This window comes from Mauremys reevesii, linkage group 6 (genome assembly GCF_016161935.1).
Source record: "Mauremys reevesii isolate NIE-2019 linkage group 6, ASM1616193v1, whole genome shotgun sequence".
In the NCBI taxonomy this organism is placed as follows: Eukaryota; Metazoa; Chordata; order Testudines; family Geoemydidae; genus Mauremys; species Mauremys reevesii.
In genome coordinates, this window is record NC_052628.1 from 48,913,388 (window position 1) to 48,938,019 (window position 24,632).

General features: G+C 40.5%; 1 protein-coding gene across 3 annotated transcripts in view; it reads right to left on the bottom strand.

The window, feature by feature from the left end:
- SSBP2 (single stranded DNA binding protein 2) overlaps nucleotides 1–24,632 on the bottom strand; it is a 256,126-nt gene that overhangs the window by 185,522 nt on the left and 45,972 nt on the right. For all 3 annotated transcript variants that reach the window (XM_039545650.1, XM_039545651.1, XM_039545652.1), the window contains exon 2: nucleotides 2,724–2,796. In XM_039545650.1, the coding sequence (XP_039401584.1) occupies nucleotides 2,724–2,796 (73 nt within the window). The remainder of the gene's footprint in view (nucleotides 1–2,723; nucleotides 2,797–24,632) is intronic.

The following is a 24,632-nucleotide window of genomic DNA, read 5'->3' on the forward strand; positions in this document are numbered from 1 at the left end:
CCCAGCCTCAGAACTGTTCTAAATTATTTTGGCCTTCAATAGCCCCATGGACTGTTATGCTCAGTTGAGAACTGCTAGAACACATAGGTACTCTAGCCATGCCTCCTTCTTCTGGCTCTGCCTCCTAAACTGGAACCAGAAGAGAATGTGGCTTAAGAGTGCCTCCTATGTAGGGTGACCAGACAGCAAGTGTGAAAAATCGGGACGGGGTGGGGGGTAATAGGAGCCTATATAAGAAAAAGCCCCAAATATTGGGACTGTCCCTATAAAATCAGGACATCTGGTCACCCTACTACTATGTAACCTGCAAATCCCCTACACCGTAAGAATCTTAATTTGGCCTGGTCTGGTGGGTTTGTAGTTCCATTGCATCTATGGATCAAAACAAAGAGGACAAAGCATGCTGGAGAATCTAAGTCTTCATCTTCCCTTATAAATTAATCATCCAGCTGATTTCATTTTTGTTGCTCTTCTCTCATTGCCCTCTCATACGCCAATATAATTCTCATAAAAAGATATTCAGAACTGAATGTAGCAATTCAGATGCAGTTGCACCAAACTTATATAGGAAAAAAAAAAGACTATCTTGTTATCTGTGATACAGAGACTCATCATGTGCACCCCAAAACTGAACTGGCTTTTTTGGCACCCATATTGCATTGCAAACACATATCTAATCTGCTATCCACTATCACTCTCTTATCTCTTTAATCATTTCTGCTTGCCAGGATTCTCTGCCCCACTGATTTATCTGTATTTTGGATTATTTCCCCTCCAAATGTATTTATTATGTTCAGCCCAGATTTCTAATCTTTCTATGTCACTTTGTATTACACCTCTACCTTGATATAATGTGACCCGATATAACACAAATTCTGATATAACGTGGTAAAGCAGTGCTCTGGGAGGGTGGAGCTGTGCACTCCGGTGGATCAAAGCAAGTTCGATATAACGCAATTTCACTTATAACGTGGTAAGATTTTTTGGCTCCCGAGGACAGTGTTATATCAAGGTAGAGGTGTATTTTAAAATTTGTGAGAATTGTAATTTATCCCAACATAGTAGCTTCTATAAATGTCGTCAATGTTCTGTTTACTCCTTCTTCTAAACCACTAATGAAGAAGTTAAATGAAGCCCACAGATCTTTGCAGTATTTAGTAGATACTGCACACCAATTCAATGTTGCTATTTATCACTGCCTCTTGTTCATAATAATTCAGCCACTATTAGTCCACATTACAGTGCTTCTATCTTCTCAGATTTAAATTAATTTTGACAGCAAGATTTTCATAGAATATCAGGGTTGGAAGGGACCTCAGGAGCTCATCTAGTCCAACCCCCTGCTCAAAGCAAGACCAATCCCCAGCTATTTTTTTTCTTTGTCCCAGATCTCTAAATGCCCCCCTCAAGGATTAAACTCACTACCCTGTGTCTAGGAGGCCAATGCTCAAACCACTGAGCTATCCCTCCCCCCATTGAAGGCTTTTCCAAAATTCAAATGTCATACCTAAAATGTTCTCCTCATCTACTCACTTTGCAAACCTACCCTAAAAACAAAATAAGCAAAACTTTATCCTGCAAAATGAATGAATGCTGTTTTTGCTGAGACATAAATTATTCTATTAATTTTTTATATTTTTCTCCTAATTATTTTGCCCCTACTTTAATAGAGAGAAAAACTGGATATATCAGATGGTAACCGCTGGAAACACTCTTTACTTTAAAAAAAAAAATTCTACCACAAATTTGCTTTTCTCCAGTCTTCCAGTGGCATGCCAGTTATCCAGGACTGTTCAATAAGTCATCAGTAGCGAAATAAATGTATTACTATTTGAATCTGTGCCACCTGGGACAACTGATTTTGAGATGTGGAAATTTTCCAAGTTATTACCTTGCCTGCTCTTTATTCAATGCTGTTTTCCCAAGCTCTTCTTTACTTCCCACTTGTCAACTTATTTTCTTAAATATTCTTGTTAAAGAGAGATTTTAAAAACGGGTTCAGTATCTCTGACACACTGGTCATTTTTTCCTATCATAAACGAAGGTTGTTGAGAAAACTAATTTACTTGGATTTTCAAAAGACTTACAGAGTCCTTTAACAAAGACTATGAAGACAAAATTAACATAGGGTAAAAGGCAAAAGTACCATCGGGTGTTAAAACTGGTTAATCAACAGGACACAAGTAGTTATAATACATAATTGCTTCTTCAAATTAAGAGAAGTTGTTAATTGGTATCATAGGGATATGTACTGAGACCACTGCTGGTCAACATTATCTATGGTGTATATACAACAGGGACAGAGTCTGGAAATATAATATAGTATAAAACATGTCATTGCCATGTGTTTGGAATGGATGCATTATCCACAGGTGGTGAAACCATGAGTAAGTTATACAGGTCATCCCAAGCAAATACTAATAAAATCATGTATTCCCTAAATGCCACATTTGTTACAGAAAACAAGTGGGATCTTTATGTGGTGAAAGACAGGGAGGTATGGGGTACAAATCACACCAGTGAATTGTTTTGCGAAGTTGGGGGTGCCTTGTGCCAGAGATGGGTGAACACCTGGTTAGCACAGACTTAAAAATCCAAGTTTATCAGTATAAACTGATATCCACAGTGTTGTTTTATTCCTTTTTTTAAAAAAACATATACAGTTATTCTATTTGCACACACTATCAAAACTGTGAAAGAGAAGAAAACAATGGGAAACGTACCTCTGATAAAAATGTCTGGGCAGATTTCTGTGCTCCTACATGGAGCAGATATTCATATACATACAGTGCTAACCTGGAAAATGAATGAACAAAAGGTATTCAGTACAGAAAATCTGTCTGTTGTTTGCTCTGGTTTAGTTTGTTGCTTTTTTTCTTTACGAATTGTCTCAGAAATTAACATATTGAACTATGTACTGCTTGACTGCAGAAAACATCATGTACGAAAAGTGTCAGATCTACTATTATCTCAATTCTCAACTTTTAAACTAGAGTATGTGGGTCAATCATTGGAGAGCTGTTTAAATAGCACTTAACAAAATATTATTAAAAAACCCAAATTAGTCTATGTCAATATTTTAATGATATTTTGGACAGATGCCCAGTTAGCTCATAGCAGTTCAGTTACTGCTGCTCTATATTTATCCACACCAAGCCAAGCCTGCAATAAAAGGTACAACATATCCATAAATTATAGCAATACTGAATTTTTTTTCAAAGCAAATTCTGCTTGTGGAAGGTACCAAGCAGTGAGCACCTTTGACGAATATCCTTTGTTTATTTACAGAACATGTAAACCACAGACTGCGGCAGTAAAAGCTTCCTTTGTTTAATCAATAATCAATGCACCCCCAACTGTGTTGTGGAGGGAGGGACCATCTTCCTAGGACAGTGTTTCCCAAACTTGGGACGCTGCTTGTTTAGGGAAAGCCCCTGGCGGGCTGGGCCGGTTTGTTTACCTGCCACGTCCGCAGGTCCGGCCGATCGCGGCTCCCACTGGCCACGGTTCGATGGGAGCCAATGGAAGCTGCTGGCATAGGCGGCAGGTTTGTATAATTTTTGGTGGGGCCCAAAATGGTGGTGCCCCCCCACTCCCGCCCTGTAAGCCGATATAAAATGAAGCTACAACGCGTCAGTGCCACAAGATTACAAGGGTCAATTAAAAGTGGAAAGTCAGAAGCAGCACTTGCCTACTTCAATATACAGTATTATATTTTGTTGCACCTGTTGTGATGAAGTGGGAATGTTCTTAATATTTTCTCTGAATACTGTGTGGGTGCCTCAGTTTCCCCTGCAAGATGCCAACTGAAGGTGTTGGGGACAAAGAGATCAGGTGGCCTCCTTGTCCGGAAGAGACACAGAGGCCAGAGGAGGGAGTGTCAGTTTGGAGCTGGCTGGGGAAATGGGGAGAGACCCAGAACTTGGTTCTGGGCTCCCCACCCCCCAAGATGGACCTGACAGAGGGGTTCTGTTTTCTGTACCAACAAGCTCTGTTTAAACTGTGTTCCCGTCATCTAATAAACCTTCTGTTTTACTGTCTGGCTGAGAGTCACATCTGACTGCGGAGTTGGGGTGCAGGGCCCTCTGGTTGCCCCAGGACCAGCCTGGGCAGACTCGCTGTGGAAAGTGCATGACGTGGAAGGGCATGCTGAATGCTCTGAGGTCAGACCCAGGAAGGTGTAAGCTTCTTGCCCTGGAGACAGTATGCTCAAAGAGGAGGCTCCCCCAGAGTCCTGACTGGCTTTGTATGGAGTTGTTCCAAAGCATCACAGCATCCCCTTCCACACCGTGCACTTCCCAGAAGTCCGCACAGGCACTGACACTCCCTCCTCCGGCCTTTGTCTCTTTTCCAGGCATTAGGAGGCCACCCGATCTCTCTGTTCTCCAACACCTTCAGTTGGTACCTTGCAGGGGAAACTGATTTGGGAGAAATGAAGTAAAAGCTGCCCAAACCGAGCTTGAGCACTCCTGAATTTTGAGGTGTTCAAATCCGGAAGGCAAGTGCTGGGGGTGGGAGAGGGCTGTAGGCTCCATGGGGGAGCATGGCAGCAACTGTCTGGAGCTGCACGGAGCCAGACACGCTGGCCTGAGTGGCACAGTAAGCGGTTTGGGGGTTGGAGAAGAGGTAGGGAGTTCCGGGGGGCAGTCAAGGGACAAGGAGCAGGGAGGGTTGGATGGGGCAGAGGTTCGAAGGGGCAGTCAGGGGGCAGGCAGCAATTGGATAGGCATGGGAATCCAGGAGGTTTATCAGGGGACAGGTAGGGGGTGCGGTCCTGGGGGGGAAGTTGGGTGGGGTCTCAGGAGGGGGCAGTTGGGGATAAGGAGAAGGGAGGCTTAGATAGGGGCTGAGGTCCCAAGGGGCAGTTAGGGGCAGAGGTCTCGGGAGGGGGTAATCGGGGAACAAGGACCAGTGGTGCTTAGATAGGGGGTGGAGGTCCTGGGGGGCAGTTGGGGCAGGAGTCTGGGGAGGGGGCAATCAGGGGCTGGGATTCAAAGGGCTCTGGGCTGCTGGCAGCCGCGGGGATCCCAGAGCCTTTTAAATCCCAGCCGCGGCCGGGAGTCAGAGGGCTCTGGGCTGCCTGCAACCGCGGGGAGCCCAGAGCCTTTTAAATCCCAGCCGCGGCCGGGAATCAGAGGGCTCTGGGCTGCCTGCAACCGCGGGGAGCCCAGAGCCCTTTAAATCTCAGGCGCTGCTGGGATTTAAAGGGCTCTGGGTTGCCTGCAACCACGGGGAGCCCAGAGCCTTTTAAATCTCAGCCGCGGCTGGGATTTAAAGGGGGAGCCCAGAGCCTTTTAACTCACAGCCGCGGCTGGGATTCAACGGGCTCTGGGCTGCCTGCACCCGCGGGGAGCCCAGAGCCTTTTAAATCCCAGCCGCGGCCGGGAATCAGAGGGCTCTGGGCTGCCTGCTGCGGCGGGGAGCCCAGAGCCCTTTAAATCTCAGCCGCGAGATTTAAAGGGCTCTGGGCTCCCCGCCGCAGCGGGCAGCCCAGAGCCCTCTGATTCCCGGCCGCGGCGGGGATTTAAAAGGCTCTGGGCCTCAGGTTGCAGGCAGCCCAGAGCCTTTTAAATCCCAGCCGCGGCTGAGATTTAAAAGGCTCTGGGCTCCCCGCGGTTGCAGGCAGCCCAGAGCCCTCTGACTCCCGGAGGCGGCTGGGATTTAAAGGGCTCTGGGCTGCCGGCAGCGCAGAGCAGGGGAGAAACCTAGCTCCAAATATTGCTGGAGCAGAGCCCCTGTCTGTGAATATTCCTGGGGCTAAAGCCCCAGGAGCCCATATAAGTTGGCGCCCATGGCTGCTGGAAGCGGCGCGGGCTATGTGAGATGGTGTTCTCAGCTCTGGTCAGGGGCGGCTCTAGGCACCAGCGGGCCAAGCGCCCGCTTGGGGCGGCATCCTGGGGAGGGCGTCATTTGGCTCCGGTTGAGCTCCCGCCGGCATGCCTGCGGCAGGTCCACCGGAGCCGCGGGACGAGCGGACCTGCCGCAGGCATGACTGCGGCGGGTCCGTCTTCCGGCTCCGTGGACCTGCCGCAGGCATGCCTGCGGGAGCTCAACCGTAGCCGCGGGAAGACGGGACCCGCCGCAGTCATGCCTGCGGCAGGTCCGCTTGTCCCGGGCTCCGGTGGACCTGCCGCAGGCATGCCGGCGGGAGCTCCACCGGAGCCAAATGCCGCCCTCCCCAGGATGCCGGAGCCGCGGGAAGAGGGGACCCGCCGCGGGACTGGGGAAGGGCGGCGCAGCGCTCCGCGCTGCTTGGGGCAGCCTACTTTGTAGAGCCGCCCCTGGCTCTGGTTTTAATGCAAACTGGCCCGCCTGCCAGGGGCTTTCCCTAACAAGCGGCGTCCCAAGTTTGGGAAACACTGCCTTAGGAGAAAACGTGAGTTAACCATAAAATTCACTGAATCCCTTGTATTTCTACTGAGATTGACGGTAACGGTGTCAGTTCTGGTCACAGCTCTGGAATGAGCTCCACAAAAGTAGACCACCAGCCAGGCAAATCACCACTGAAATCAATGACGCTCCATTCAGAGCTCATTGCATGGTTGGGGCAGATTTTGCAAATACCTGTGCACTAAAACCAGGGCTGAGGACAACATCTCACATAGCCCACAGAAATGGCAAAGCTCAGGCCCTAATAACACAAACTGGATTTATCTAAGTTTGAATCAGTGACCTATAGGTGAAAGGCTTTCTATCCCACTACCTTTTCCCAAAAGAAACCTCTCCCCAGCATATCACTTTTTCTCACAATGCAGCAGTTTAAGATCTTTCCAGTATGCATTTATTTTGGGGGGGGATTTACATCTCTTCTGAAAAAACTGCTCTGCACAGAAATTGTATGTAAAATGTCTCTGCCCAAGAAAGGAAAGGGAGTCTGGCTATTACACTCTTTTAAAGGTGTAATAAAACAGAAAAACAGAAAAATGGCTTTGTTTTTCATTATACAAGCAATCTGAGAAGAATTTGAACTAAATGCTGTCACTGTTTTTAAAAGATTTATATTAAAAAAATGTGGTGTTACTAAAAAAGGAGGTACAAAAGAGAGGTAGAGAAAGTCTAGTACTGCTCAGGACAGTTCATGTTACCACTTGGTCAGATAATGGGCAGAATCAGGAAAGGCACTGATTGATTGCTACAGTAATTAATAGTCTATAAAATCTGAAAATAAAATGTGACAATATAAAATACAAGGGAGGAGTTCCAAAATACAGATTTTTCTTGATTCATATTTTGCTTAGATTATTCAGTCTCCTCTACTATATCTCCATTATCATAAATAAAACTATAGACTTGATTTCTCCTGTATGTCTTGAAGTAACAAAACCTCTGATTCCTTCTAGTCTTAGCCCTGAAAGTGGTGGTAATATGCATATTTTTAAATTCAGGAATATCACATGTATTTACAAAATAATGCTGATATTAATTTGCATTAAACACCATTCTCATACACTATAGCAAGGGGAAGTATTTTAAGCATTTTAATAGGCTACTGTTTTGTTAGGTGCTCAATTACTAACAAGGCTCTCAGAGATTGGGATGGGTGCCAATAAAGAAACTTGGAGCGATAGAAGATCATACTGTAGTTTCTCACTCCTAACATACTTTCCATTATTTAATCCAGAGTTGATGGGTTACCTGGCTCCAACTTGTCAGATGGCAAGTGTGAACAAGAAAGCTGAAACTTGGTGACTTAATTCTTTCTACTTGTATCCTCATTCAAATTTTAAGAAATTTGTGGATGTAGCCAAAATCTAAAACCAGAATGATCCAAAAGGGAAAGAAATTAAATTTTTATAAAAATAATCAGGAGAACTTGACACCTAAAAACATCTGTAAAATATTCCTGCATTTGGTCCTTCTGAGACACAGAAGCTGTTTTTTTTTCTTCATTGTTTTTTGTTAAAAACAGCATAATCTCTGTTAGTTTAAATCCACAGTCTAGATGTAAAAGGATCGATAGGGCCATATTCTCTCTCTCATTGCAAAGGAAAACAGGAAAGCACAAGAACCAAAAGTTTATTGAAGAAACACCAAAATCACAAGACCATCATCATTCTACACAAAGCTTCAACAAATGTTATACAAAGATATCTAACCTACACTATAGTACTTTAATATATTTTTTTTAAAAAGTAAATCTCATCCAAAGACTCCTGGATCCACCCTATGAAGTAGACAACACCCTGTTGGAGCTCCAGTATTAAGCACACCTCTTTTCTGCCCTATATGCTCCTCTAGCCAGTGTGTATTTTGAAAACCCAAGGCTTCCGCCTAGCATTCCCAGAGACCAAAAGCAAATAAACAAACCAACCAACCCAATCCCAGTTCTAAAAGCTCTACCTTTTACAGTGTACAGTGAGTGTACTCTGCACATTAAAATAAGGGATTTATAAAAATGCCACAGACTTTCTGAGATGAATTATTACATCCTGGCTTAAGTTATCAAAGTAGTAACTGTGGGAAGAAAAGGTGAAACAATATGCAAAAATACCTTGTCTACATGAAAAACTTGTTCAGATTTCAAGGGAATAATACATAAGATATCCCTAGTCTTAGGTCTTGAAGAAGACTCTCCTGTGGGAAACTAAGGGTAGGATCATATTTATTGAGTGATTGCACAGTCCCACTGGTAGAAACGTCTAGGACCAATTCAGAGGAACAGCTTCCTTGTACAAAAGTGAAGCAGGAGGAAAAGCACAGGCTAATCCAATTGGTTCTTATCTCTAATTTTTTTACATCCCTTGTTGTTATTCTTTCAGGAAGTCTTTAGGGAAATTAGCATTATAAATTCACCCAAAAATAAATGTATTTGCCTCAGAAATAAAAAGAAAGATAATACTGTTTTCTGCATTAGCCACAACAGAGGGATCAACGAAAATTGAAGCTCTGTGGAAAGACAGTGAAGAAATCAAAAAAGTTGTAATACAGAGCTACAGTGCAACAAGGGGGATTAAGGGAGGTAGTGACTACAACTACACAATGAATCAAAACTAGAATAAGGAGGTTAAAATGGACATAATCTAGGCATATAAAAATTGACAGATAAAATAGATAATTAATTTTCTGGGCTGGTATCTAAGAAAAGAACAGCGAGACAAACTTTGCCTCAGAAGGGCTCAGGACCGAAGTGATTTTTACAAGGAATGTCTTTACTTGACAGACTAGTGTAAAAAATGGACTACCGAACAGCAAGTATTAATGTCAAGCTGTCACACTCCCTTACTAGATGATAGCAAGTACCTAGGCAGAGGTAAGGCACGGTGACTAGTACAGCTTCTCCCATCCTAAAATTTTCTGCAGCAAAATTTTTATATAGGTCAGGTTTTTCTCAGATTTAGTCTCAGTTATGACAGGCAGAGTCTCTCAAAGTCTTTTGGTGTCATCCAGCTTAAGAACATAGCAACTACCAACATGCTGATCAGCGGTGTCAGAGGTTTGCTGATGTACCTCTTCTATGAATTCAAGACTATTTTTTCTGGAGACCCTCAATGCTGGAATTTTGCTACGCTGGTCTGTTTTTCTGTTTGCTTCTGCTCTTCCCTTGAGACAGTGTACACAGAAAAATAGGATCACAGCTGGAAGGGACCTTGAGAGGTCATCTAGTCTCACTCCTATGCTAAGGCAGTCCCAAGTATACTCAGACCACCCCTGACCATTGTTTGCCTAACCTGTTCTTAAAAACCTCCAATGACAGGGATACTAAAACCTCCCTTGGAAGTCTATTCCAGTACTTAACTATAAGGATAGTTTAAAAAAAAATCTAATATCTAACCTACATTTTCCTGACTGGAGATTAAACCCATTACTTATTGCCCCATCTTAACAGGACACAGAGAACACTTGATCACTGTCCTCTTTATAACAGCCCTTAGCATATTTGAAGACAATTAACAGGTCCTCTCACAGCCTTCTTTTATCAAGAATGTCCAATTTTTCTAACCTTTCCTCCTAGGTCAGGTTTTCTAACCCTTTCATCATTTTGTCTTGCTCTCCTCTGGATTCTCTCCAATTTGTCCACATCTTTCTCAAAGTGCGGTGCCCAGAATTAGACACAGCATGCCATCTGAGGCCTCACCAGGGCTGAGTACAGCTGGATAATAACCTCCCGTGGTCTTACATGTGACACTCCTGTTAATATATTCCAGAGTTATGTTAGCCTTTTAGTAACTGCATCGCATTACTAGCTCATATTCAACTTGTGATCCACTATAACCCCAAAATCCTTTTTAACAGTATTACCATCTAGCTAGTTATTCCCCATTTTGTAGTTGATCATTAGATTTTTCCTTCCTAAATGTAGTACTTTGTACTTGTCTTTACAGAATTTCATCTGTTGATTTCAGATCAATTCTCCAATCTGTCACAGTCATTTTGAATTCTAATCCTGTCCTCCAACGTGCTTGCAACCCCTTCCAACGTGGTGTCATCCACAAATTTTATAAGCATACTGTTCATTCCATTATCCAAGTCATTAATGAAAACGTCGAATATTACCGGACCCGGCACAGACACCTGCTGAACCTCACCAGATATATCTTTCCAGTTTGATAGTGAACAATTGATAAGTACTATTTGAGTACACTCTTTCAATCAGCTATGCACCCGCCTTATAGTAATTTAATCAAGACCACATTTCTCTAGTTTGCTTATAAGAATGTCATGTGGAACTGTGTTAAGTATCTTACTAAAATCAAGATATATCACATTTACTGTTTCCCCTCATCTGCTAGGCCAATAACCTTGTCAAAGCAGGAAACGTGATAAGAAACATCCCCACAGATTCCAAAACTGAAAGACCCTTTAAGTCATTCTGGTCAGTCACCACCTGAAGGCACTACCAGGAAATCAACAGTAATAATTCTAAGTATGTTGCAGGGCTAACTTGTTAGATAATAGGGACAAGATGCTGAAAAGGATATAAGTAAGTTTAATGAGAACCTATTAACTTAAAGTAAAGCACTTCAGCAAATAGGTCCATTGATTAAAATTATATAACAAACTCCTTCACCTTCAAATCAAGGGATTAGGAAGAAAACTAGCTTTCTATAAAGCAATGCATGAAAGTCTGAAAGCTCCAGTCTCTTTCTGGCTTTGTAGAACCCTGAAAGCCATACCTTGATTGAAAAATCAGTACCTTTAAGCAATCCTTTTTGGCAGCAAGGAGGTTACTGTCAAACAGCTTTTTTTAAAAGGATTCACTGAGAAAATACAAGACTACAGTGTCTTCATTTACTTATCTTAAAATTATATTTTATCTCTTGTAACCACAAGTTGACATTTGAGAAACAGAAACTTGGCCTAGCTGTAAAAACAGACTTAAGAACTCAAGGAGGGATATCCCAAATTCTAACTCTCAGGGTACATCTCAAAGGGAGTGAGTAGGCAAACTACCTTGAATCTGTATTGCTAAAGCAGGCAACAAGAATAGAAATGCAAAGCAGCTGTAACTGGTTGTTTCCTGAAGTTCAAGGGCTGGGGTCAGAACAGTCAGGTGATTATAAGAATTCAGATTCCATTTTCTTAATCCAGTTGGAGACAGGCAATCATTACATATGGCCAGGGAGATTTAATGCAAAAGAAAGTAAGTAGTGCTGTCAATTAATCACAATTAACTCACGCGATTAACTCAACAAAATTAATCGTGATTAGAAAAATTCATCGTGATTAATCACACTGTTAAATAATAAAATACCAATTGAAATTTATTATGTATTTTGGATGTTTTTCTACATTTTCAAATATATTGCTTTCTATTATAACACAGAATACAAAGTGTACAGTGCTCACTTTATATTATTTTTATTACAAATATTTGCACTGTAAAAATGATAAACAAAAGAAATAGTATTTTTCAATTCCCCTCATACAAGTACTGTAGTGCAATCTCTGTCATGAAAGTGCAATTTACAAATACAGATTTTTTTTGTTACATAACTGCACTTAAAATCAACACAATGTAAAACGTTAGAGCCTACAAGTCCACTCAATCCTACTTCTTGTTCAGCCAATAGCTAAGACAAACAAGTTTGTTTACATTTATGGGAGATACTGCTGCCCACTTCTTAATTACATCACCTGAAAGTGAGAACAGGCGTTCACATAGCACTGTTGTAGCTGGCATCGCAAGATATTTACGTGCCACATATGCTAAACATTTGTATGGCTCTTCATGCTTCGGCCATCGTTCCAGAGGACATGCTTCCATGCTGATGATGCTTCTTACAAAAATAATGTGTTAATTAAACTTGTGACTGAACTCCTTGGGAGAGAATTGTATGTCCCCTGCTCTGTTTTACCCGCATTCTGTCATATATTTCATGTTATAGCTGTCTCGGATGATGACCCAGCACGTTGTTCGTTTAAGAACACTTTCACTGCAGATTTGCCAAAATGCAAAGAAGATACCAATGTGAAATTTCTAAAGATAGCTACAGCATTCAACCCAAGGTTTAAGAATCTGAAGTGCCTTCCAAAATCTGAGAGGGATGAGGTGTGGAGCATGTTTTCAGAAGTCTTAAAAGAGCAACACTCTGATGCAGAAAGTACAGAATCCAAACCACCAAAAAAAAAAAAAAAAATCAACCTTCTGCTGGTGGCATCTGAGTCAGATGATGAAAATGAACATACATCGGTCCGCACTACTTTGGATCATTATTGAGCAGAACCCGTCATCAGTATGGACGCATGTCCTATGGAATGGTGGTTGAAGCATCAAAGGATGTACGAATCTTTAGCGCATCTGGCACGTAAATATCTTGTGACGCCGGATACAACAGTGCCATGCAAATGCCTGTTCTCACTTTCAGGTGATATTGTAAACAAGAAGCAAGCAGCATTATCTTCTACAAATGTAAACAAACTCGTTTGTCTGAGCGATTGGCTGAACAAGAGGTAGGACTGTGTGGATTTGTAGGCTCTACATTTTTGCACTGTTTTATTTTTGAATGCAGGTTTTTTTGTACATAATTCTACATTTGAAAGTTCAACGTTCATGATAAAGAGATTGCACTACAGTACTTGTATTAGGTGAATTGAAAAATATTATTTCTTTCTTTTTTTATAGTGCAAATGTTTCTTCAATAAACTTTTGGTTCTTGTGCTTTCCTGTTTTCCTTTGCAATGAGAGAGAGAATATGGCCCTATCGATCCTTTTACATCTAGACTGTGGATTTAAACTAACAGAGATTATGCTGTTTTTAACAAAAAACAACGAAGAAAAAAAAACAGCTTCTGTGTCTCAGAAGGACCAAATGCAGGAATATTTTACAGATGTTTTTAGGTGTCAAGTTATCCTGATTATTTTTATAAAAATTTAATTTCTTTCCCTTTTGGATCATTCTGGTTTTAGATTTTGGCTACATCCACAAATTTCTTAAAATTTGAATGAGGATACAAGTAGAAAGAATTAAGTCACCAAGTTTCAGCTTTCTTGTTCACACTTGCCATCTGACAAGTTGGAGCCAGGTAACCCATCAACTCTGGATTAAATAATGGAAAAGTATGTTAGGAGTGAGAAACTACAGTATGATCTTCTATCGCTCCGAGTTCCTTTATTGGCACCCATCCCAATCTCTGAGAGCCTTGTTAGTAATTGAGCACCTAACAAAACAGTAGCCTATTAAAATGCTTAAAATACTTCCCCTCGCTATAGTGTTATGAGAATGGTGTTTAATGCAAATTAATATCAGCATTATTTTGTAAATACATGTGATATTCCTGAATTTAAAAATATGCATATTACCACCACTTTCAGGGCTAAGACTAGAAGGAATCAGAGGTTTTGTTACTTCAAGACATACAGGAGAAATCAAGTCTATAGTTTTATTTATGATAATGGAGATATAGTAGAGGAGACTGAATAATCTAAGCAAAATATGAATCAAGAAAAATCTGTATTTTGGAACTCCTCCCTTGTATTTTATATTGTCACATTTTATTTTCAGATTTTATAGACTATTAATTACTGTAGCAATGGTACCACAAGGGAATTAGTGAGATCACAAGAAACTGTCAATATATTTCTTCTGCGAGTAGATTTGGTATGTTCACTGTGGCAATAGGCATTATGCCGTGAAAGTCTAACACCTGGCATAAAAGGATGATAGTCAGAATATTTCAACTGTGAATATCACAGAAATTAATCTGTCACTTTTGCTATGTTTCTTTTTTTTTTTTAAAATATGTTAGAGACTCAAAGAAAATTTTGTATGAGAAAATATCCTATCTGAGCTTAATATTAACAATAAACAATAAAGGGAAAATTGAGAGGTGATTAATCCATAATATAGTCAATAGCCATATGTAATATTTTTGGGAGGGGAGGGGCAATAGCAGAAGAACAGCACACATTTTAAAAAGGATGAGGCAAACAATTACTCCATAATCCCTCCTCCTGTCTGAGATCTTGTTGATTTACTAACTTAAAAATAAGGTTTATCCTTTAAAGTAAGAGACTGCAGGATTGGGCCTGTATTTAAAAATATTATAACAACTGAAAAATGGTTTTAACTTTTAAGCTTCCTAAATAATTTTTTTTAGTATGCTTTCTGGAACTTATTTGTTAGTTTTCAAAATTGCTCTATACCTCAATTTCATTTTTTTTTTTAATGTGGAACTTTTTAAAATCAGAAGTTGTTATACACGTGGGGAAAAAAAAGTACAACAAGTTTTGAGGCCCCAATACAATTATTTCATGAATTCATCCTGCTCTGAATTGTAAATTTAACTTTAAAAAAAATCTTTTTCTTCATGGTAGTTCCATTCTAGCAGATATGCTTGTTGTTCACATGGTGTTCCAGGCCTGCTCAGGGTCTGATTATGAACTCTTTACTCCGACGGGAAAGTTGTTATTTGTGCGATTAGACCCACTGTAATTAATCGGACTACTTGTGCAAGTAGCTGCTTGCCATTGTCAGTGAGCTGCTCTAACAGTTTATAGCTGCTCAAGGGTTTATGTTCTTAAACCCTAATCCCAAATACATATGCTCTCTGACTCAATACTGCCTGATACCCACATTTTATTATTTAATTATTTTAAAATAAAAGACTTCATTTAACACAGTGGTCCCCAACCTTTTTCGTCTGGCAGGCGCCAAAATGCCGCCGACAAGCGGCGTCATCCAGAGGCGACGGCATTTTGGCAGATGTTCATCCGCCAGCCAGTATACGGGCGCACTTAGATGCCCCAGCGGGCGCCCTGGTGCCTGCAGGCACTGTGTTGGGGTCCCCTGATTTAACAGGATTACGATCCACAGTACTTGCCAACTCATGAATGGGCTTTTATTACCCACAGCCATGGCGTTGTCTTGAAGATTGGCCCCCACAGTGGCAAGGTTGTCACGCAGGAAGCACAAGCTTGCAGAGCTCCTGCCTAAACTAGGGACTTGTCTACACGATAGGAGTTACAGCAGCATCGGCATGATGCCATAGCTATCCCGCTGTAGCCTTCTAGTGTAGATGCACACTATAGAGACAGAACGGATTCTTCCGTTGTCACTGTGGTAACCCCACCACCCACAGTGACTGTAGCTCAGTTGATGGAAAAATGCTTCTAATGACCTAGCCACATCTACACCAGGGGGGTTAGGTCAGCATGGCTGCAGTACTCAGGGTTGTTGATTTTTCACACCCCTGAGCACTGTAGCTACATCAACTTAAGTTTTAAGTGTAGAGCTGACCTGGGTAAATAGATTGTATTAAAAAACCTGTTAACAAATAAATACATTTTAAATGATATAGTAGACAGTGTTAACACTTTTAGAAACATGTAAACTAGTCAACTCCATTCTAGGGTTCATCACAACCGGATAATATACTGGTAAAGGTGCTAACCCATGTCTACTCTACTGAAGAGAGAACATAAGAATGTCCATACTTGCTCAGACCAATGATCCATCTAGACCAGTATCCTGTCTTCCAATAGCAGCCTGTGTCAGATGCTTCAGAGGGAATGAACAGAACACAGTAATTATTGAGGGATCCATCCTTTGTTGTCCAGTCCCAGCTTCTAGCCATCAAAGGCTTAGGGACACCCAGAGCATGGGATTGTGCCTCTGACATCTTGGCTAATAGCCACTGATGGACCTATTCTCCATGAACTTCTCGAATTCCTTTTTGAACCCAGTGATATTTTTGGCCTTCACAACATCCCTTGACAACAAGTTCTACAGGTTGATTGTGTTGTATTAAGAATTACTTCCTTATGTTTGTTTTAAACCTGATGTCTATTAATTTCATTGGGGTATCCCTGGTTCTTGTGTTATGTGAAGGGATAAATAACACTGCTTTAAAAATATGCTAGTAACAAAATGTGTATGACCTATTTACCTAGTCTAAACACGGGTCTGTTAATAGTTTCAACGCAGCTCTCCTGGCCACCCCTCAGGGCTTGCATGGAGTTCTGTCCTACCAGTAAACAGCAAGTACATATTATAAGGTTACTTAAAAGAAAGTGAAACACAAAGAAAACTAAAACTAAAATCCCACAGCCTCACAAGCTTTAAAGCTTTACATCTGTTATATGGCTGCCAGTAGGTGGCATCTAATTAAGCAGTTAGCATAGGATTTCATTTTTGTAAACTTGAAAAATGACTTGCTACATGTGACAAAAGGTTGTGTTAGAACACTGTGCCTACAATAAACAAAGCAGATATTGGTTTATGTCACTACAACTGAAAAATAATCAGGACACTGGATTTTGATGCTTACCACCCTCCACCCCACAATACTTGAAAAAAGGCAACAACAGTTAGCAAAACTTGAATAAACCTTCAACCAAAAAATACATTTTTAAACTGTTTATGTGAAGCAAGATACCAATTTTTTTTTTAACTCTCCAATATTTAAAAAACTGAATGGCTAAATCCTTCCCTAGCCTGCACAAAATGCTGGGAACAAAGACACTGCCTGCCTACTCCATCTACTGCGAAAAAGGACTCCTTTCTGCTAGGTCAGAACTACATGGGAAGGGCTGGGACTGAGGGAACATAGGGTGGAGTGCATTTTGCCAGTCTCCTGAGAATAAGCTTAATTCACCCCAAGTCAGTACTTAGTTGGAACTGCAGCGTACTAGCTAGTCCTTTCTCTTTAAATTAGGCAGTTGGGGCTAATTCTGATTTAATTCACAAGGTGGTCTCTCTTTCTAGGGCACCACCACAAAGAACTTCTATAGTTGAGAAGACTGACAGGATTTCTGGAGTATGGTGTACGTGGCTCCCAGAAGAAGCCATATTTGCAGGCAAGAATTTGTCATTATTGTGTTAGAAGAGACACAACAAAGTTGCACATACTGAGAAGAGCAATTGTTTGAAACTTCAGGTATTTATTTTGACGCTACCTTAGGAGCAAGAGTCCTCAAAGAAAGGCAAGGTTACTCAATGACTAGTAGACTTCCAGGATATACAGCAATTCACTTAGCAACTGTTTAGATCTTTGGATGGGTTTTAAATTAACAAACAAAATGTTTGCAGTGTTACAGAAGTGTTTGTCCCAGGATATTAGACAGACAAGGTGGGTAAGCTAATATCTTTTATTGGACCAACTTCTTTTGGTGGAAGGAACAAGCTTTTGCACTTACACAAAGCTCTTCTTCAGGTCTGGTGAAGGTAATCAGAATATCACAGCTAAATACCAGGTGGAACAGATTGCAACATGTGTTACCATTCCTTATGCTTAACAATCTGTTCCACCTGGTATTTAGCTGTGACACTAGGAGTACCTTTCCCAGATCTGAAGAAGAGCTCTGTGTAAGCTCGAAAGCTTGTCTCTTTCATCACAAAAAGTTGGTTCAATAAAAGATCTTACCTCACCCACATTGTCTCTCAAACAAAATGAAATATAGCACTTACATAGCACTTTACATATTCAAAGCCACAATACCTCTGAAAGGTAGATTAGTAAGTCTTATCTCCATTTTATACAGAGCGCAACAGAAAAATTAAGGGTCTCATTTTCAAAAGTCATTGGTCCCCACCAGTGGGAGTTGTGAGTGTTCAGCACCATTTAAAAAAATCACACGTAAGTGACTTATCCAAGGCCATGCAGTGAGACAGTGGCAGACCAGAATTAGAATCCAGGTGTTTCACCTCCCAATCCCATGTTTAATTCATTAGACCAAGTTGCCTTTCAAGCATTAACTGAGTTAGTGACTCAAAAGTCTTAAAATGAATTGTCAGGACAATATGTAATTGTTGTTCAAATATTCAAATACTAGGAATTGTCACTAATTCTGAGTCAATCAGGATCGGGGGGAGGGGGGGGAAATAAATACCAAGGACAGAAGATTTGCAGAATACAAAATAATAAAGAACACCACAAATTGGAAAAACTACAGCAGTAAAACTACTACAGGGGAAAAGAAAATATACTGTATATAGTATGGGCACAGACATTTTGAAAGCACAGGATCTGAAGAACTCCATTTGCAGCATTCCCACTGAAGTCGCTAGGAGTTCCATTTGCAGGTTCACTGCACATAACATCAAAACTATCAAGTCTGCCAAGTGTCATGCATTTGCCAGCCCTATCATACCTATCCAGAGCTCAGCTGCATTCAAACACATTTGGCTGAGCTGACGAAAGGCTGCAGGCATTTGCCTGCAGTTCCTCCTTCTGGCTGCCACATGCCTGCTGAGTAGGCAGCAAGGTGCATCCTCTCTTGTTGCTCCCCAGGCTGGAACATAGGAACATAAGAATGGCTATAATGGGTCAGACCAATGGTCCATCTAGCCCTGTATCTTCCAACAGTGGCCTGTGCTAGATGCTCCAGAGCAGGGGTAGTCAATTATTTTTTGTCAAGGTGCAAATTTCTTGGTCAAGGTATAGTCAAGGTCCAGACTCCAAAGAAAATAATAAAATGATAAAAATAATAAGTAAATAAAAAGATTTCGGGGTCTGTTCAAAAGCATCTGGCAGTCCAGATTTGGCCCATGGTCTGCCTATTGACTACCCCTGCTTCAGAGGGAATGAACAGAACAGGCAATCATTGACTGATCCATCCCTGTCACCCACTCTCGGCTTCTAGCCTTCAGAGGCTTCGGAACACCCAGAGCATGGGGTTGCATCTATGACCATCTTTACTAATATCTGATGGACCTATCCTCCATGAATGTCTCTAATTCTTTTTTAAACTCAGTTATACTTTTGGCCTTCACAACAGTCATTTCAACAAGTTCCACAGGCTGACTGTGCATTATGTGAAGAACTTCCTGCTGTTTGATTTAAACCAGATGCCTGTTTATTTCATTGGGAGACCCCAGATCTTGTGTTATGTGAAGAGGTAAATAATTCCTTATTCATTTTCTACACACCATTCACCATTTTATAGACTACTATCACATACCCTCCTCAGTTGTCTCTTTTCCAGGCTGAACAGTGCCAGTCTTTTTAATCTCTCCATATGTTCCATACCCCTGCTCATTTTTGTTGCCCTTCTCTGTACTTTTTCCAATTCTAATACTTTTTTAATGGGGCAACCAGAACGGCACACAGTATTCAAGATGTGGATAGTGACATTATGATATTTACTGTCTTGTTATCTGTCCCTTTCATAATGGAACCTAACATCGTTAGCTTTTTTGACTGCCACTGCACATTGAGCAGATGTTGTCAGATTATCTAAAATGACTCCAAAATCTCTTTCTTGAGTGGTAACAGCTAATTTAGACCCCATCGTTTTGTGTGTACAGTTGGGAATTATGTTTTTAAATGTGCATTATTTTGCCATTTTCTTGCCCAATCACCCAGTTTTATGAGATCCCTTTGTAACTCTTCATAATCTGCTTTAGACTCAACTATCCTGAGTAATGTTGTCATCTGCAAACTTTGCCACCTCTCTGCTTAACCTTTTTCTAGATCATTTATGAATGTGTTGAACAGTACTGGTCCCAGTACAGATCCTTGAGGGACCCTACTATTTATCTCTCTCCACTGAGAAAACTGACCATTTATTCCTACCCTTTGTTTGCTGTCTTTTAACCAGTTACTGATCCTTGAAAGGACCTCCCTCTTTCTTATCCCATCATTGCTTGCTTTGCTTAAGAGCCTTTGGTGAGGGACCTTATCAAAGGCTTTCTAAAAGTCCAAGTAGATTATATACAGTGAATCATCCTTGTCCACATATTTGCTGACCCCCTCAAAGAATTCTAATAGACTAGTGAGGCATGATTTCCCTTTAGAAAAGCCATGTTGATTTCCCCCCAAAATACTGTGTTCACCTATGGGGTTGGATAATTCTCTTCTTTACTATAGTTTCAACCAATTTGCCTGGTACATAAGTTAGGCTTACCAGCCTGTAATTGCCAGGATAGCCTCAGGAGGCTTTTTTTTTTAATTGGCATCACATTAGCTATCTTCCAGTCATCTGGTACACAGCCTGATTTAAGTGACAGGTTACATATCACAATTAGTAGTTATGCAATTTCACATTTGAGTTCCTTCTGAACTCTTGGGTGAATGTCATCTGGTCCTGTTGATTTATTACTGTTTAATTATCAATTCGTTCCAAGACCCCCTCTACTGACACCTCAATCTGGAACACTTCCTCAATTTGTCACCTAAAAAGAATGGATCAGGTTCGGGAATCTCCCTCACAACCTCTGCAGTGAAATTCACTTACTTTCTCTGCAATGGCCTTACCTTTCTTGAGTGCTCCTTTAGTACCTTGATCATCCAGTGACCCCATTGATTGTTTGGCAGGCTTCCTGCTTGTGATATACTTAAAATAATTTTTGCTGTTAATTTTTGTGTCTTTTGCTAGTTGCTCTTCAGATTCTTTTTGGCCTGTCTAATTATACTTTTATTCTTGACTTGCCAGAGTTTATGCTCCTTTCTGTTTTCCTCAGTAGGATTTGACTTCCAATTTTTAAAGGATGTCTTTTTGTCTCTAACTGATTCTTTTATTATGTTGTTTAGCCATGGTTGCATTTTTTGGTGCTCTTCTGTATTTTTTAGTTACATTTAGTTGAGATTAGTTGAGCCTCTATTAAGACAATATGTTTGCAGGCATTTCACCTTAGTGACTGTTCCTTTTGATTTCCATTTAACTAGCCTCCTCATTTATGTATAGTTCCCTTTTCTGAAGTTAAGTGCTACAATGGTGTGTTTGGCACTTCCTCCCTAAACAAATGTTAAATGTAATTACATTATGGTTGGTATTACCAAGCGGTTCAGCTATAGACACCTCTTGGACTAGATCCTATGCGCCAGTTAGGACTAAATCAAGAATTGCCTCTCCCCTTGTGGGTTCCAGGACCAGCTGCTCCAAGAAGCAGTCATTAATAGTGTCTAGAAATTTTATCTCTGCACCCCATCCTAGAGTGACATGAACCCAGTCAATATGGGGAGAGTTGAAATCCCACATTATTATTGGGTTTTCTGTTTTTGTAGCCTCTCTAATCTCTCTGAGCATTTCACAAGCACTGTCACCATCTTGGTCAGGTGGTCAATACTGTATATCTACTGCTATACTCTTATTGTTCAAGCATGGAATTTCTATCCATAGAGATTCCATGGTACAGTTTGATTCATTTAAGATTTTTACTATATTTGACTCTATGCTTTCTGTCACATAATGCCACTCCCCCAACAGCGCAACATACTCTGTCATACCTATATATTTTGTACCCTTGTATTCCATGTCCTATTGATTATCATCGTTCTACCAAGTTTCTGTGGTGGCTATTATATCAATATTCTCATTTAATATCAAGCACTGAAGTTAATCGATCTTAATATTTAGACTTCTAGCATTTGTCATAATGCTCATAAAATGTGTCAATATTTCGTTTTCTGCCTTCATGTGATGTAACAGAATGGGACACTTTTTTGTTTGACTGTTTCTCTTCAGTTTCTACCTGTGCTTTATCAAGTTATAGCCTCTTCTCTTTACCAGGATACAGAGTATCCCCTTTAATAAATCCTCCCCCAAGGGATGTCTCTGTCGAAACTGTGCACTCCTCTGCAACTGTCGGCTTTTTCACAGCCCTTAGTTTAAAAACTCCTTTACAACCTTTTTAATTTTACATGCCAGCAGTCTGGTTCTGTTTTGGTTTAGTTGGAAGCCATCCTTCCTGTATAGGCTCCTCCTTTCCCAAAACATTTATTAGGAAATGGGGAATACAAATCCCTCCTCTAAACACTATCGGCTCATCCACACATTCTGTCTAACTGGCACCGGGCATGAAACTGGAAGCATTTTAAGAAATCCTCTCATGGAGGTGAAGGACTTTAATCTCTTTCCTAAAAGCCTAAATTTGGCCTCCAGGACCTCTCTCCTACTTTCCCTATGTCAGTGGTACCTACTTGTAACATGATCACTGAGTACTCCCTAGCACTTCACATAAGTCTATCTAAATGTCTCGAAAGGTCTGCAACCTTCTCACCTAGCAGTCAATTCACCATGTGGTTTTCCAGGTCATCACAAACCCCTATATTTCTTATTATCAAATCCCCCATTACTATTACCTGTCTCTTCCTAATGAGGTTTCTTTCCCCAGAGAGGTATCCTCAATGCAAGAGGATACATGACATCATCTGGAAAGAGGGTCCCAGCTATGGGTCAGGATTCCCAGGAAGGACCAGCTGGGACCCCCAGCTTCCCACTCATCACTCCTCCACACAGCTATAACCCTAGTAACCTCAACATCCATAATGCAGCTTCATGTCCTATCCCCTGCCACTGCTCAGGGAAGAGGTTGACCATAAATATATGGTTGTATTTGCAAAAAAGTAAAATATCTCAAATAGTTTGCATAAAAAGTCACAACAGTAGCAACACAAAACTTGGTAGCTATACATTATAAGAACTATTTTCTTCCAAATGTTAAGCCTAAAAATACAGCTTTAGTTTTCTTCTGCTCCCAGAAATATTCGCAATAAGAACACTTTCAAGCACCTTCCTCCTACTGATGAAGATCTTTCCGTTTGGAAATCCCTGCTAGCAGAGAGACATTCCCTACAAACTAACATAGCAAGCATAAACAAAATAGTTATTGGGAGGTTAAAATGTTACCACTGTGAGCAGCAATCTGGAGAATCTGAATACAAACAGGACATTGTCTTAAATAGTCCGCAATTGCTGACTTCCAGGGCAGACTGCAGGCCCTATTTGTTTCATCTGCTAGCTGTTGGGAGTGTTAGTATTGGTCTGCATGCTGATGTTTGATTGGCGGGATGAAATGATTTCATTTTGTTTTTGTAATTTTAATAATAAGCAGAGGAGTCTGTACTTGGGCACTTCTTACTTCTAAATAAAAAAGAAATAATTAAATCAAAATAAATAAAAGTATTGGAAAATCAAGTTGCTACAGGATCCAAATATCTCCACTTGTACGACACTGCTCCTTCTCAAATTAATTTTATTATTTTACCTAGCATTTATGTATGCATTTCTGTTCAGCCTGTACTGATGAATTATATGGTTAACTTAGATTTTGCTGGTTTATGTATGTATATTTTCAAAAGCAGTTAAAACAAAGTAATCTATGCCTGATATATTTTAATGAGAGTTAATGTACGAGAAATTCAGTTGCCTTTGATGGCATGACCATATTTTAACATACAAGAATACCTTCATTGGCCCTTAATAAGCATATAAGTCATAGGCCACAGGCCTATGTCAAAGTGCCAAGGTTCAATTTTGCAACTTGTATTAAAAGCAGAAGAAAAATAAAAACCACAGTCAAACAGAAGGCTTCAGCAAGCCATGGTGAAGTTTTAAGATGCCAAGACTTGGCATCAGTTCCAGAAAGAAAGAAAAAACAGATGGGGTTTTGGCAGCAATACAATTTAAGCTTCCAGAACTTAGCATTAAGGCTTCCGCTCCACTAGGCTGATGCACCTCAACATTGCATGCCTATTAATATAGCTGACTGAACCCACACCTGACCCTGCTATAGAGACTTTATAGAAGAACATGAGGAAGCATAAATGCCTGTGGGAATTGCAACAGTGACATAGTAAGCTCAGAAAAGTGAAGTAGTTAGCTTGTGACCAAAAGAAAACAGAAGGTGAAGAAGGAAAGATCTCTTCATGTCTGGAAAAAAGGCGAGGGGGAGGAGGACGTATGTTGGGGGAACTCTTTGTAACTGCTTTGGGTTTAGAAGGTAATTTCAGCAGAAAGAGCTACACAAGACAAATTTCCAGAAAATGACCAGTGATAGGGCATGTTCCCTAATGATATGGTTTGATAATGTGTGCATAATAAAAATCAAATTTAGCCCATTTTATCAAGATGGAGCCAAAAGCATCGTATCAACTGAATGTAAGAATTACTGTGCTCACTAGTGAAGTTCAGATACCTCTCATTTGATAAAACAATTAATTACTCTCATCTCAATGACATTTTGAAATATATTGATTAAAACACCTTTTTAGTTTCCTATACAACCAGTGGAGCAAGTAGAATAATACACACAGACCCCAGTACAAAGGGAACATGCATTTTAAGGGGGGAAAAAGACACTATTTCAAGTCCATTATATATTTTATTTCTAAAATAAAAATTAATCTTAACATGTAGTAAATACTTATTTTTAAAAAGCACTAACTAACAAATACTAGTTACTGCTTTTTAAAAATAAGTATTTACACTACAAAATTAGGTCAATTTAATAGAAATCAATTTTTTAGAAATA